This window comes from Nipponia nippon, unplaced genomic scaffold, assembly GCF_047370975.1.
Source record: "Nipponia nippon isolate SJK-2023a ecotype South Korea unplaced genomic scaffold, ASM4737097v1 scaffold_7, whole genome shotgun sequence".
Lineage (NCBI taxonomy): Eukaryota > Metazoa > Chordata > Aves > Pelecaniformes > Threskiornithidae > Nipponia > Nipponia nippon.
The window spans coordinates 1,159,219-1,172,888 of record NW_028262391.1 but is presented as its reverse complement, the minus strand read 5'-3'; the positions used below and the strand labels follow the sequence as shown (position 1 = coordinate 1,172,888).

The following is a 13,670-nucleotide window of genomic DNA, read 5'->3' as shown; positions in this document are numbered from 1 at the left end:
TGTCAAGCTATGTAAATTGTGAGAGATTCCATGTAAATAGATGTTCTTAAATTTAATCTTTGGGGGTAGGCCTTTTGGAGGGGCTACAAGTACCGCACTGCATACAGCCTAAATTTAGGAGCAGCTTTCAGTCTCATTGTTTTTATGATTTTTGTGATGCACAACTGAGTACCATCTCACCGATATGTGCAGGTGGCTCAAAGCTGGCTCTAGCTTACTCCGCTCTGGAGCGGGAGATTTCCCCCATACTGTAGGACACTGTGCAGTTTGACTTACAGCTGGGTTTCCACATGAAGACCTGCACCAGTTCAGCGTAGCCATTAAGGAATTGTTCACTTAGTCTTCTGTGACAGTTTTATGACACAGACTTTTCCCAGCATTAGTTTCTCTTCACAGTTCTGTTTACTTAATATTATCCACTTGAACCTCACTCTCCAGAATTGTGTTTTCCTTGCTTCCTTCCTTAGCTGTGCCATTCAGTGAGTGACAAGTATGTATATGGTAGAGTGATATTTAATTTGTTTGTCTGGGGAACATCATGGGGAAAGAGTTACTGTGTATATCCAGCAGCAAAATCTTCAGTGCAAAATATGCTGTGAGTGAGAACAGAAAATTGTTGGTTTGCAGAGGTGGTGCTGAATTTCTCTTGCTTTGTTTTGAGGAGGAATAATGTCCATGTAAGGCACTGGAAATGTAGATCATGTTCATGATTTAGTTTAAGTAGGTTCCTGATTTATCCTTTAAATGTGGATTTGCTTAAAAAATGAAACTTCGTGTTCTTTCTTTTCTGTAGTCTGCCAGTGAAGCAACAGTGAAGAGAGTGAATATACTGAGTGACATGCATTTGCGCAGCATTCGTACCAAACTTATGCTTATGTCAAGAAATGAAGAAGCTACAAAACACTTAGAAGTAAGCCATAGCTTGTAATTCTTGTTGCTTGAAACTGAGCACATAACTGTACATTGAGTGCATGTGGATGAGTATTATTTTGTTTTCCCTTCAGTGCACGAAGCAGCTTGCTGCAGCATTTCATGAGGAATTTGTAGTCAGAGAGGATTTAATGGGACTTGCTATAGGAACGCATGGGAGTAACATACAACAAGCCAGAAAGGTTCCAGGAGTTACTGCCATTGAACTTGAGGAGGATACTGGTACTTTCAGAATCTATGGAGAGGTAAGGGGGAAACATTGTATGAATCTGATGAGCATTTTGCTTTATATCTGGTTTTAGATATATTTTAGAGTGGCAAGAGCTGTACCCAGAACTAAGAACTGGAAATAGCTGAGTAGTCCTCTGGGTGTCTGTATGCATGCTCACACTGTGGTGGCTTGTCCGACATGTATTTGAAATACAAGCCTTCATTGCAGTGGTGACCTCCATAAGTTCTGTCCTAATTGTTCCATGTGCTGATGCACAGATTCTGTAACCGCACTGTACATCTCTGTCAACCTGAGAGAAGTATCATTTGCTGGTATTTTACTTGATCACGGATTTTTTTTTTTTTTTCCTTTCAGACTGTATATGCTGTTCTTGTTGGTTCTTCCCCTCCCCCATTTCTAGTTCACATGTGTTTTGCTGTGTGTTGTCTGCTCGTCTGACCTAGCCAATTGTGTTAAAGCATATATCTGCTGCTTCTAACCCTTCTATTTTGGCAATTTAATGCTGGCTTTGGCAACGTAATGCTGATTTGCTCCAAGTTAATTCCATTTGTGTGGCTCTTTCACTGATGTGCTTTAAATCTCACAAGTGCCTTGAAACGTAGCTGGTCTTTGGACCAAAACTGATCCATTCAGGAGGCAGAAGCATAGTGACAAAGATGCCACTGTCACCAGGGCTCTGTCAGAATATTTCTTGAGGGTTTTTATCCACGTTGCCAACTCTACAGGTACCACTAACACCTGAGTCTCTGGTGTTAACACTTTTAGAAGTCCTCGGTTATCTACTGTTTCAGGAGTCTGTGGTTGTGAATTATGTTCCATGCATGTTGGGAGTAGAACCTGGTTGTCATCCAAGGGTCAGATGAAGTTGATGTTGCTGAGGGGAGGACAAACTTCTGTAGTCTTCAGTATCTCTGAAGTTCTGTGTCCTTGTTTTGGAAACCTTAAAACACTTCCAGGGTATCAGGGTGGCAACAGATCCTTCTTTGACCTAGTATTACCAGTAAATCACATTTCACAGTTCGTGAAGAAGAATCGGACAAGTTTAAATGCAGTAGAATGTCTAGCGTGTTCCAGTTTTGATCTCTTCAACGTGAATGATGTGATGCTGAAACTTGTGGAAAGGTTATGGCTGTCACCAGCCTCTTACAGTAGTGCAGAGCAATGATTATGAATACCAGATGCCCCCTAAATAAAAATGCCTTCAGACACATCCAGCCCCGTCCTTCCCAGAAGTGATAGCTGCTTCTAAAAAAGCCAGGCAACCTCAATGTTCCACGTGACGAGGGTTTCGGCATCTAGGTATACTTGTCTGCTTTTTGCCTTTTTTCAGCTGAAGTTGGCGAGCAGGCAGGCCCTAATGGCTGAATGCATGGGCAGACAACTTTAGGCTATGAGATGTGTGGGAGGAGTGATCCCGTGTCCTTGACATTGTAGTCAGGGTCTGAGGGTCTCCCATAGGTAACATTTTGCATACAAATAAAAGTTCAGTGTTGTTCAGGGCCAGAACCTTTGAGGAACAAGGAGATAAATTTCAAAGAATATTGGAAAGCTATATGATTAGAAGGAAGCTAAACTGTATGGGATGCTATTCATGCTTTTTCCTTGTCTGGTTAAGACCACTTTGATTCCAAGGCCCTTCCCCTTCTGCCTGAGCTGCTGCTTGTGATACTTGTTACAGAGACCACAGTACGGTGAAGTTCAGAGCTTGGACAGTGAGTGGCTAACCCTACTTTTGAAATCTTGTGCTTCCTCAGGAGGGAGAGCCTTATCAGAAACAGGAAAACTTCTCTTAGACCTTCATTACTGGCAAAATTGAATTGCATTCAGTTTTTGTGCAATTCTTAACACTTGAGGTTCTTCCCTATTATACCATTTTTTTAAGATACTTAACTGTATGAGAACCGTTCCTTTGGATAGAAGAATAGCAAGATCCTATCTATCCCAGCTTTTTCAGGAGACTGTTACTTCTTGTTTTTCCTCTGGAGAAAACAAGAAAACCCGTTTTCCCTTTGGAGCTTTCATGAGCTCAGTTCCATTTAAACTAGGAGACTAATATGCCTTTTATTTTATTTCTTGAAAAAAGACTTGTGTCACAATGGAAAAAGCATTGTTCCCTGCCATGACTTAGGAGGGCTTTGTCTTTATCTGCCTGAGATAAGGCTTTTCAAATGATTCCCAGGGGTAGCTTTGTTTTTTCCATTAGGGAAGGTCTAAAAGAGCTACCGGGGCTTTGGAGGGACTTTCGAAACCTTGTCTCAGAAACTGGAGTGAGAGTCCTGAGACAGATCCACCATTTGTAACAGGAGTGCGCTCCGCCAGCATGTGGCCACTAGAGCTACGGCAGTGACTGTGTTACGAAACTTTTTCCCTAAAATCTGCGGCCATACGGTCCTTGTTTGACACACTCATTTAGAACGATCAAGCTGCAAAAGGTATAATGCTGAGTTTAGAAAAAAACTCTGCGTTTGATCTTTCTATTAAAGACTCTTCAGGTGACCTGGACGTGTCTTGATTGTATGGGCTACTACGTGGAATAACCCAATTCAAAGTTAGAAAGGTAGTTACTAGTAACTGGGATTGTTTGATGTCTTTAGTCCATGTGCACGCTGATTTTTAGAGAGAGAGAAATTTATTTTTCTTTCCTGAATTATTGACTGCAAGGAAGTGAGACTGCATGGCCCAAATCAGCTTTATATGCTGTCTCACATTGGGGTGGGAATGAGTCGTGCAGGTTGCGCTTGCACAGAAACCCTGAGCGCTTGTGGCAAAGCGCAGGTGTGCGTATGGGTGCGCTGGGGAACTCCGGTTACTGGCAGCTGTTCCTCTCATCCTGACTCCGCTTCCGTGAAAGCGGTCGCTGCTCCTTCATCTTCATGTGGGAAGAATTGCTAAACGTACCTCTGAGGCAGGACGCGGTGGACGCTTCAGCTAGTTGTGTCCTATTTGTAGAGTTCATTGGAGGTGAAAAATTGCCAATGTGTGTTGAAGTTTGTATCATTTTAGCAGTTGCTTTGAGCACGCAGCGTTGCCTCTGCTCTCCGACGACTTGCTGTTCATCTGTTTTCCACGCTTTATTGCTGCTTTCGTTATCTGGAAATCCAATTCGCCCCTGTTTCTCTTGCTGTCATTTTGACCTCTGCCAGTAGTAGAGGTTTATAAGTTTTTTGTTCTTCTAGGACTTCCCTGATTTGATTGAAAGACGCAGGAGTTGGTGGTACTCTTATTTCACGTGTTGCCTAAAAAATGACAGACAAAAGGGCTGAGGCATTGGTGTAAAATGGAAAGTGCTCTCAAAAGCCGTCATTACTGACTAGATGCTGATACTTTTTCCTTAATTCTGCACCTTTGCTGTTGCTAATAGGAAGCTTTGTTTCTTGTTTCAGCATCTGCATAACCTCAATTAACTGTCAATTAATTTGTCATTTAATAATAAAGCTATAAGAGAGCATTTATAGGGGCTCTTCCCACTAACCAATGACGCTGTCGTGTCCTGGAAAACACGGTAGATGAGCTGTGGCCAGAAACCAGCGTTCTGGAAGGAGAGTGCCTTGGCTGTAACGTTACTTACAACGTAGAGGTGATGGGATTAGGACGGATCCCTTAGTGTGGCGCACGTTGGAGCGATGGCTGTAGAGGTCAGGTTGCACTAGTGTAGTCTGCCTGCAGTTGCAGGAGGGAGTTTGTCTGAAGGTGCTCATTAGTCAGGCTTAGTTCCCTGTCAAGCTTAAGACAGGAGAGACAGAAGCAGAAGAATTTTTTGTGGAGAAAACGGAAAACTTCCTACCTGTAGCCAGTTCCAAACAGGCTTGGTGTGCTGCGTCCGTACGCTCCTGTACCTGCCCGCAGTGCTGTTGCTCCTTTGAGAATCACCAGAGCACTGAGAATTGGCCCGACCGCTGCCCGGTTCTCCTGCAGAGCTCTGTGCTCCGACCGCAGCCTCCCAGCCGTTCCCAGCGGGTCCCTTTCCTGACGGCACAGCGGGTGGCGTGGCGGGCAGCCCCGTGAGCCCGCTCGCCATTTCGGCAGCGTTTATTCGCCAGGGTTTAATGTGCGTTTGCAAACAGTACTTGGTATTAAGACTTGGGTGCAAAATGGATCTCTCTGTTACAGCAAAGGTTCTGTGACTGATTTTATTGCCTTCTCTCCGTTCTCTTGAATACTGAGCAAGAGAACAAACTTCATAGAGGAGAGAACTTCTAATGGCTGTTTTATTTAGGCTGTTCTGAAAATCAGTACACTTTTCTTATGGAAAAGGTTGTAAAGCCAGTCATTGCTTACAGTGAGCCTGTAAAGTTCTGTGGAGAGACTGCCCTTCATCCCTGGCAATGGCTTACCTTTATCAGGTGGCATAATCCTTAGATACTGTCAAGAGATAAATGAGTCTCAAATTCATTTTCTCATTCGTTCCCCGTTTTTTTCCGCATGTGGCCCTCTGGGAAATGTAATAACGTATTACATGTTAAAAATGACATTAAAAATTGCAAAATCAAATTTATATTGCTGACAATACTGATGGTAGCACAGTTTCTGTGGAGAAAAACTGGATGCTTAGTTTAGAGGAAAATGCAGAGGTTAAACTATAGTTTTATGGTTTGCCCATCTAATCATAGCCATGTAACTACTCATTCACTGCGACATCAGGTGAAGTGAGATATATAGTCCAAAGTTTTTATAGCATACTACTCTTGTAAGCTGAAGTTTCTATGAAGGCTGGTAAGACCTTTTACAAATGTATTTCTCTTCAGTGCAGAATCTTTGTGATAATTATGTTGATTTTTTTTTAAGTGGATTCTAGATTTGAAAATTTTCTTGATTTTTTTTTTTTTTTTTTTTTTTGAGAAAAAGAATATAATTAGCTGTTTTTCCCAATTAATGTCTACCAGAAACTGCTTCAAGATATATCTGTAAGATATTTTATGTCTGGGGTTTACTCGTGATAAGATGCAGATAATATTGTAAAATGTCTTAAAACAACTTTTTCCGTGCTATTTTATTTCATTACTCATACTTGCTTTGCTACTGAATTTTGTTTCTGGGCATTTTACTCAATTATATCTTTAACGTTTAGTTCAAAACTAGATTAATCTTGTCTCTATTCCTCTCTTGGAAAATAGGTTTGATGTTTGGAAGACTTGCAGCTGTTGCTACGAGGTTTTATTTTTAACATACTGTATTCACAATTAAACTCCTTTTTTTTTTCTTTTTTTTTTAATTCATTTCCAGACTGCTGATGCAGTAAAAAAGGCTAGAAGTTACTTGGAATTTGTGGAGGATTTTATTCAAGTTCCCAGAAATCTTGTCGGTATGTACTACTGCTAAAACTTGAAAACTTGGGGGAAAGGGAGCGTCATCAGCATGACTCTGCAAAGAAGGTTTAGATGCCAGTACGATATTTGATTTCTCCATTTAAGTAGAAAGTGATTAATCTTTTAAAACTATATGCGTCAGGGAATTACTAAGAAATTACATATATTATTGTTGAATAATACTTTGCTGGGATTTTAACACTTAAAATGGTTTGATTACAGACTTGTACAACCTAACGGTAATATTTAAAGTTCAGATTCTAGTAAAAAAATGATTTGCTAAATTGACTGCTTAGAAGTGCTGAAACTAAATTCCAAAATTTAATACGGAAGTACTAGAGTTGAGTTGCGAGAATGACGCAAGACGATTCTCCTGTTATTGTTCCCTCCTGGGTTCGGATTTGGTAGAGGTGGTGGTTGGGTGGGTCGAGCCGGTGTGTAAATCAGCAGGGCTTGTCAGTCTCGTCCCCAGTCTAGAAGTGGGCCTTTCTCCATGCTTCCGTTTTATGAAGGTGTGGCTTCCCAAAGCTTGTGAACGCGCAGTATGGTAGCTGCCGTCTCATAAGCTACCTAAAGGTGGGTTAATCTCTGGTGCCCCGGTCCACCTTTGCAGGGTACTTCTTCCGTTTCCCTCGTTGTGCTCCTCTTGGCCTGCTGCTTGTCCTCCCAGCCTGGCAGCTTCCCGCGCTGCACCGCCAGCTCCCGGGCAATGCAGGCATGGAGGGGGTGTTCAGGGTGCGGGTAGTGGTCCTGATTCAACAGCAGTTTGGATTATCCAAAGCAGAATTTAAAAGCTGTGCTTTAACCTCCTATAGTTTTGGGCTTAGAGCTTGCATATTATTGACTACATAATTTAAATAATTCATGTGAAAACTCCTAAAAATTAGATTTTTAAGGTTTTATAACTTGAGCAAGTTAAGGTGCAGTGTTTTGTTGCCCTTTTTTTTTTTCTTAATAGAACCTCTACAAATGTTATATCCGATGCGATTTGATGATTCTCTCATCTACCAAACCTTAAAGCTTGTTTTAACATTCCGCAAATGAATTGTTAGTTTGTACAGGAACACATTTTTTTCTGTAATCTCATTCAGTAAACCTAGTTGAACCAAGGAACTTTGCTAAATCTAATATTTATAAATTGAGGTGTTTGGGGGTTTTGGACAGCATTCTACCTAATGGGAATATACCCATATAGGAATCACGGCACTAGTCATAGCGATGCATTGAACTTAAAATGCTACTTTTAAACAACTACAATACCAGTTTATGACAAAGGCAGACATCTCGCCCAAATCACCTGAGGTCGTATACGTAAGCAGACATATATTTAGCTACACTTTATGAAGGCACCCGAGTTAAAAGAAGTGTAGTGATCATTAATGACTCAAATTGAAAATATCGCGCTATGCCCAATGCATTTCTTTCTGTACCAAGAGAGAAGAGTGCCATCTACTGAATTGCCCATTTCAGCTACTGAAGCTCCTTGGGACTGAGGACTTTTTCCCAAATACTGGCTAACCATTATCCATAGAAAAAAAAAAAAAACCAACATTTAACCCTATGAGTGTGGTTTATTCTAGCAGTAGTAACAAGATCACTGTGCAAAATGAAATTGTAGGCATACAGAATGATTAACTGTAGCATGGGGTTTTTAAGACAAAAAGGTACAAGAATAACCTGCTGCGCTATTTGAACTGTTGAGGAAAGGAAACAATTTTTAATGCTTTTTGCACTTTACTTTGTATCATGTTGATACCTACTGTAAAGAATGTTCTTTATGGAGTATTCTGTCACACACTTTTGGCTGTTACACACGTTTTCCAGAGGTTCTACCTTCCTTTACTCATAATTCAAACATAACTGTTTCTAAGTGCCAGATATCTGTAGCTGGGATGAAGAAGTGTTTCTGCATAACTTTAGTTTAAAGAAGAGCTAAAATCTTTTAGTCAGGGAGCAAAGAGGCCACTTTTTTTTGAGATTTAAACATGAAGAACCTTTTGGTTTGGATTGCATAAATGACTTCAAAATAAATATTTTAAAGGTGATATGGGAAGTATGGGCAGTATTCATGGTTGTTGTAAAGGCAGAATTAATTTTCAGAAAACAATTATGTAGTTTTTTACTACTTTTTTTTTTCTTAAGAGGCTCCCACCAAATGTATATTGAATATGCCTGTCAAAATGTCAGGAAAGATTGAATGAGGTTGAATAAATTTAAAATGGGCATTTGGAAAACTTTTGTGCAATTTTAATCTTAGTCTGGTTCTATTTGAAACTTGTGTGTAGTGGTGATCTTCATCAATACTTGTCATTCTATGCAGAGAGAGAGAGTCTAATATTGGAAATTTTCACCGCTTTCTTCTGGCACAGTGTGGGCTCTTTTGGGTTTTTTTTGTACCTGTGTGACGTAAGAGAAAACTTTGAAACAAAGTGAATGGTAAAGGAGCGTCAGGTGGTTGTTACAATTATGGTATACATAACTTAAAATATAAAGAAACCCATTAAAATACTTTGCACACGGGTGCAAAATTAACCATTCTTGCCCTCTGAAGGAAAAGTTATTGGAAAAAATGGAAAAGTGATTCAGGAGATTGTAGACAAGTCTGGAGTCGTCAGGGTGAGAATTGAAGGAGATAATGAAAATAAACTGCCCCGTGAAGATGTAAGTACTTTATTCTTTTTTCCTATGATTAGGTTTTTATTTTCAAAACCAGTTGCGTTGAATGTTTTAACAAAGGATGTGTAGAAAAATACATGCAGAAAGTGAGAATTTCTGAGGCGTGACTCAAATGAGTTAAACTGCTACCCTGTGGCACCCGAATGGGATCACTGTTTGATCCCTGCATTGTTATGCAGTCTATAAATACAGCCTTTGGCCTATGCATCCTTTTCCGTGGCCAACCTGCAATGGTGGTGATGTCCATGTTACAAAAACAGGGTGTCTGTGATTTGGGTAGTTTTCTAGAATAGGTGCTTGTGGATATTTAACAAAGCCAGTTTTATAACTTTTCTGTGGGTATAGAAAGAGCCATTTTTACGTTTTTTTTCAGCCTGGCATCTTGCACTAAATTTTATATGAAACAATTCAAGAAAGGTTTTTTGCTGGTGAAGCAAGACTTTTTTTTTTTTTTAATCTTTTTCCTATATGTACTTTAGCTGCATAACGAATTTGGGATTGAGTTGTGTTAATAGTGTTCACATATTTCAAATATATGAGAATATAAGAAAATCTTCTAAAGGTGCTTCATCTTGTAAAGTTGGTTTAATCAAGCACTGGACACTTCTTGGTGAACTATGGATGTTCTACACGCCGACTGTGATAAACCCACGCAGCAGTTTTGTTGTGTGGGGTGTAATATAAACACTATATGTCACGTTACCTCAGCTGCCAGAACGGGTTGTTGGGAAAGCTGGATAGTCCGAAGTCCTTAACATGTAAGCCCCAGTCTGGGCTCTGTCTAGGGCATCTTTGCAGCCCAAGATTCGGTTACTATCTTTGCTTGTTTAGCTTAAATATTTTTTTTATGATTTAGACAGAAAGCATTGTTTTGATGATAATGTTCTTCATGAAAATAAGATTTGACATTTTATTTCTATAGGGAATGGTACCGTTTGTATTTGTTGGTACTAAAGAAAGCATTGGAAATGTCCAAGTTCTTTTAGAATACCACATCGCATATCTAAAGGTAAGTGTATTTCAGAAGAAGAATCTGGAGAGGAAACTTTAGTTGAAGTAACAGAATTTTTGAGCAACAACTTCAGTGGGATTTGCAGTTGATAAACTGTTCCTCTGTATTTTGGGGTTTAAGGTTTGGTGCCTTGAACCCACCCGTTGCCCATAGGTATTATGTAGGCCTTTAAATACATTATCATGGTTACTTAGTAGTATTGGTGTTGAAAGGATTGGACTGTAAAGAACACTGTTTTAAGTGGCATTCGAGAAGTAATACGCAATTTTTTTGGTCTATGTTAGTGTTCTGTTGTTCTGAGGTTAAGGTTCTGTTGGGGTAGGATGGAATTTCTAACAGGAACACACTAATACTGTGCAGTATTAGACCAATTATCCATTTAGATTAGTTGGCTTTGTATGGAGTTGTGGTGTTGACTTAACAGAAATAATTAATGAATTCGAATCGTGTTACTTTGTCAGTATGCTTTTTTTAAATTTGACTAGAAAACGTGTGGTGAAGTGTAGTTAAGAAAGGTGGTAATAGTCTTAAAAATAGTCTTTCAGCATGGTGATTTAAGAGAAAGCTTTTAGAGATTGCAGAACTCATAGTTGAATTCCATTATTTGCAGTCACCTTCAAGGTGGTGTTAACTCTCCTCCAGGAATGCTAGTTTTTAAGATGACTGGATGGACGGTGGTATTTTGTGAGGGGCAAGAACACTTCTTTATCAGCAATTTTTTTTATTTCCTTTTATGTAGGAGGTAGAACAACTAAGACTGGAAAGGCTCCAGATTGACGAACAATTGCGTCAGATTGGTATGGGTTTCAGACCTTCTTCTGCTAGAGTTCCTGAAAAAGAAAAGGGTTACACAACTGACGAGAGCACCCTCTCCTCAGTGCAAGGTTCCAGATCCTACAGCGGAAGAGGGAGAGGCCGCAGGGGCCCCAATTACACATCTGGTTACGGTGAGTTTTCTTGAGCATCTGTTGAGTCCTCGGTGAATCCATAACTGTCTCTAGATTTCTTTGTGTTCAGCGTAGTTGAGTGAAGATCGGGTTGAAAATTTAGAATTGCCATTTTATTTTTTTACATAGCTGAAAACACCTAATTTGAATTACATTCTTGTTGAAGTTAAGCTTTAAATTGAAAAAATAAGCAAACTGAACTCTGGTAAGATCTTGTCCTTCAACAGTAGCAGTTATATCATATAAAGCTGGAAAAGAGAAAGAGCTCAGATACTCTTCAGGAGACACAGGGGAAAAACAAAAAAGAAAATCTGTAATTAGCATTATCTGTTTTGATTGAGGAGGAATAAAAACGCTTGTCTGTGATCGTGGCCATCTTATGAACATATTTTTGAAAAGTAAAGCAAAATAATTTAGAATGGAGACAGCACAAAATGTTGTGTGGTGTGTGTTGTTTTTGTTTTTTTTTTTTTTTTTTTTAATTTGGTCAGGAACTAACTGGATTTGCTTAAGATGTAGTGAGATACTCTGATGTATTTTTAAATTAACAAGGAACTGCTCTTCCGTTCCCTAGAGGTGTGCACATCCCCTTTTCATTCAGGAGCAGCTCCCCAAATGGAGACAGTGTGCATTTGAATATAGATGTATTTCACAAAGAAACATAGGTGCTCCTGTGAACAGGGGGGAAAAAAAAAAAATCTATTTATTCAATACAGTAAATTATTCTTGATCATCTACATGTAGCTCACTTCTGTTACAAAATCAGACAAGTTCTTCTTTTGGATTTTATGGCCTGTCACTGGCTGTAGCTTCCAGGATCATGCCGTGTTGGTCAGGTTGATGCTAATGCTAATGTTTGTAACTTCCTTTTATACTATTTCCCAATGAATTGTTTGACTAAATGGTAATGAAAGTTGCTCCGTTTGTTTATATACCCACAGACTTTTGTTTGGAAAACTTCCCCCCTCCCCAGAACCGCATGGATTGTATGTTAGAACCATATGGGTCTAAATTTCTTTCTTCCAGCATGGTTAGTAGGGAGAGTTCCTGGATGTTTAAAATAAATAGTAGGTGTTGAATTTTTAGGTAGTAAAAAGCCGTGTGGGTTTGGTTAGCTCAGAGAGGGTGGGATATTCTGGATGCTATTTAATACAAACAGTTAAATCGTTCAGGCAGCATTACAACAGCCAGAAGAGGTTGCTTAGCAACAGCCATCAGCTATAAAGTTGTCCTTGGGAATTTCCGAGAAGTTGCCTAGAAACTGCACCAAATGCCTGCAGTGGATACACAAAGAGAGGAAATGCTGTTTAATGCTTGGTTTATCCGTGTACATAAATTACAGTTTTGGTAATCTTTGAGCCCTTATTTCTCAAGTTATTGCAAATGAACTTGAAGTTGAGAATCTTAGAAGCCTAAGTAACTTATGCTCTGTCTATATTTTATATGTGCATATATTTTTATATATGAGTATATGTATAATATAAAATTATATATGCATGTTTATACTTTATAAGTGTATATTAATAAATTTAATTTATATATTTATATATATAACATACATACATATATAACCAGCTGTGCTGGTTGGAAGACTTCTGTGAGAATCTGAAACCAGAATATAATCCCAAATTTCACATTCATTTCCAATTTTCTTTTCCTTCTTGTACAAGGTACAAACTCTGAGCTCTCTAATCCCTCTGAAACAGAATCTGAGAGGAAAGATGAACTTAGTGACTGGTCCTTGGCAGGAGAAGATGACAGAGAAAGCAGACATCAACGTGACAATAGACGACGTCCCGGAGGACGAGGACGTAGTGTATCTGGAGGTCGTGGGCGTGGTGGACCTCGTGGTGGCAAGTCATCCATTAGCTCTGGTACTGTGTTTCAAGTGTACTTTGAATTTAGGTTTTGTTCCTGGCAATTTCCTGTATAACCTCTTCCTATTTTAAAATACTCCATGTTTACGTTTACATCTTAATACACTGGGATTTTCAGTAGAGTTGTGTGATAGTTTCTTGTCATACACTATGTTGTTAGATTTTTATTCATTTATCTTCTGCTCATGATGATCTTCATTTCCTTCCTCTACCACACACGCATAATAATGATATTATCCAAGTTTATAAATCTTTGGCATGCCACCTATGACTGCCGTCTGAGTTGAGCTTGTGTTTAGACACAGAATGAGAGAAGAGATCATAGAATGGAAGTTGTCTGAAGTTTTATCAGAATTTGACTCTGCTAATTCATAGCATTTCAATAGTGTCACAAGTACCACGCTGCTATGAAGTGAACGGTGTATTTTACACATTTAGCGGTTTTGAGCAGAAGTTCTTTAAATGTCACCTTGGAAATCTTTGTGATGCAATAATACAAGTGCCTGTTGTGGTGCCTCAGAATACTGACTGTTGGAGTAGAGTCAGAGGGGAACCAGTATGAAATGAGAAATACTGTGGTTCTGTGTACTCTGCCTTTTCGTAAGGCTGCTTTGTATTTTGGAACTTCCAAACACAGATGTAAGTCAGCCTGAAAATTAAATTATATATAACCACAGTATCTTAGATGGA

General features: G+C 39.4%; 1 protein-coding gene and 1 long non-coding RNA gene across 7 annotated transcripts in view; one reads left to right on the top strand and one right to left on the bottom strand.

Annotated features, from left to right (window-relative positions):
- FXR1 (FMR1 autosomal homolog 1) overlaps positions 1-13,670 on the top strand; it is a 37,998-nt gene that overhangs the window by 18,718 nt on the left and 5,610 nt on the right. For 2 of the 6 annotated variants that reach the window (XM_087739246.1, XM_087739248.1), the window contains exons 7-13: positions 794-910; positions 1,005-1,175; positions 6,386-6,464; positions 9,020-9,129; positions 10,067-10,153; positions 10,896-11,103; positions 12,774-12,977. In XM_087739246.1, the coding sequence (XP_087595372.1) occupies positions 794-910; positions 1,005-1,175; positions 6,386-6,464; positions 9,020-9,129; positions 10,067-10,153; positions 10,896-11,103; positions 12,774-12,977 (976 nt within the window). The remainder of the gene's footprint in view (positions 1-793; positions 911-1,004; positions 1,176-6,385; positions 6,465-9,019; positions 9,130-10,066; positions 10,154-10,895; positions 11,104-12,773; positions 12,978-13,670) is intronic. The other 4 variants (XM_087739250.1, XM_087739249.1, XM_087739251.1 and 1 more) reach the window with 4 other exon arrangements.
- On the bottom strand, positions 11,195-12,798 carry LOC148050744 (uncharacterized). Its single transcript, XR_015700446.1, has 2 exons — positions 12,667-12,798; positions 11,195-12,377 (listed from the first exon to the last, which is right to left on the bottom strand). It is a non-coding gene; the product is annotated as an uncharacterized LOC148050744 (long non-coding RNA).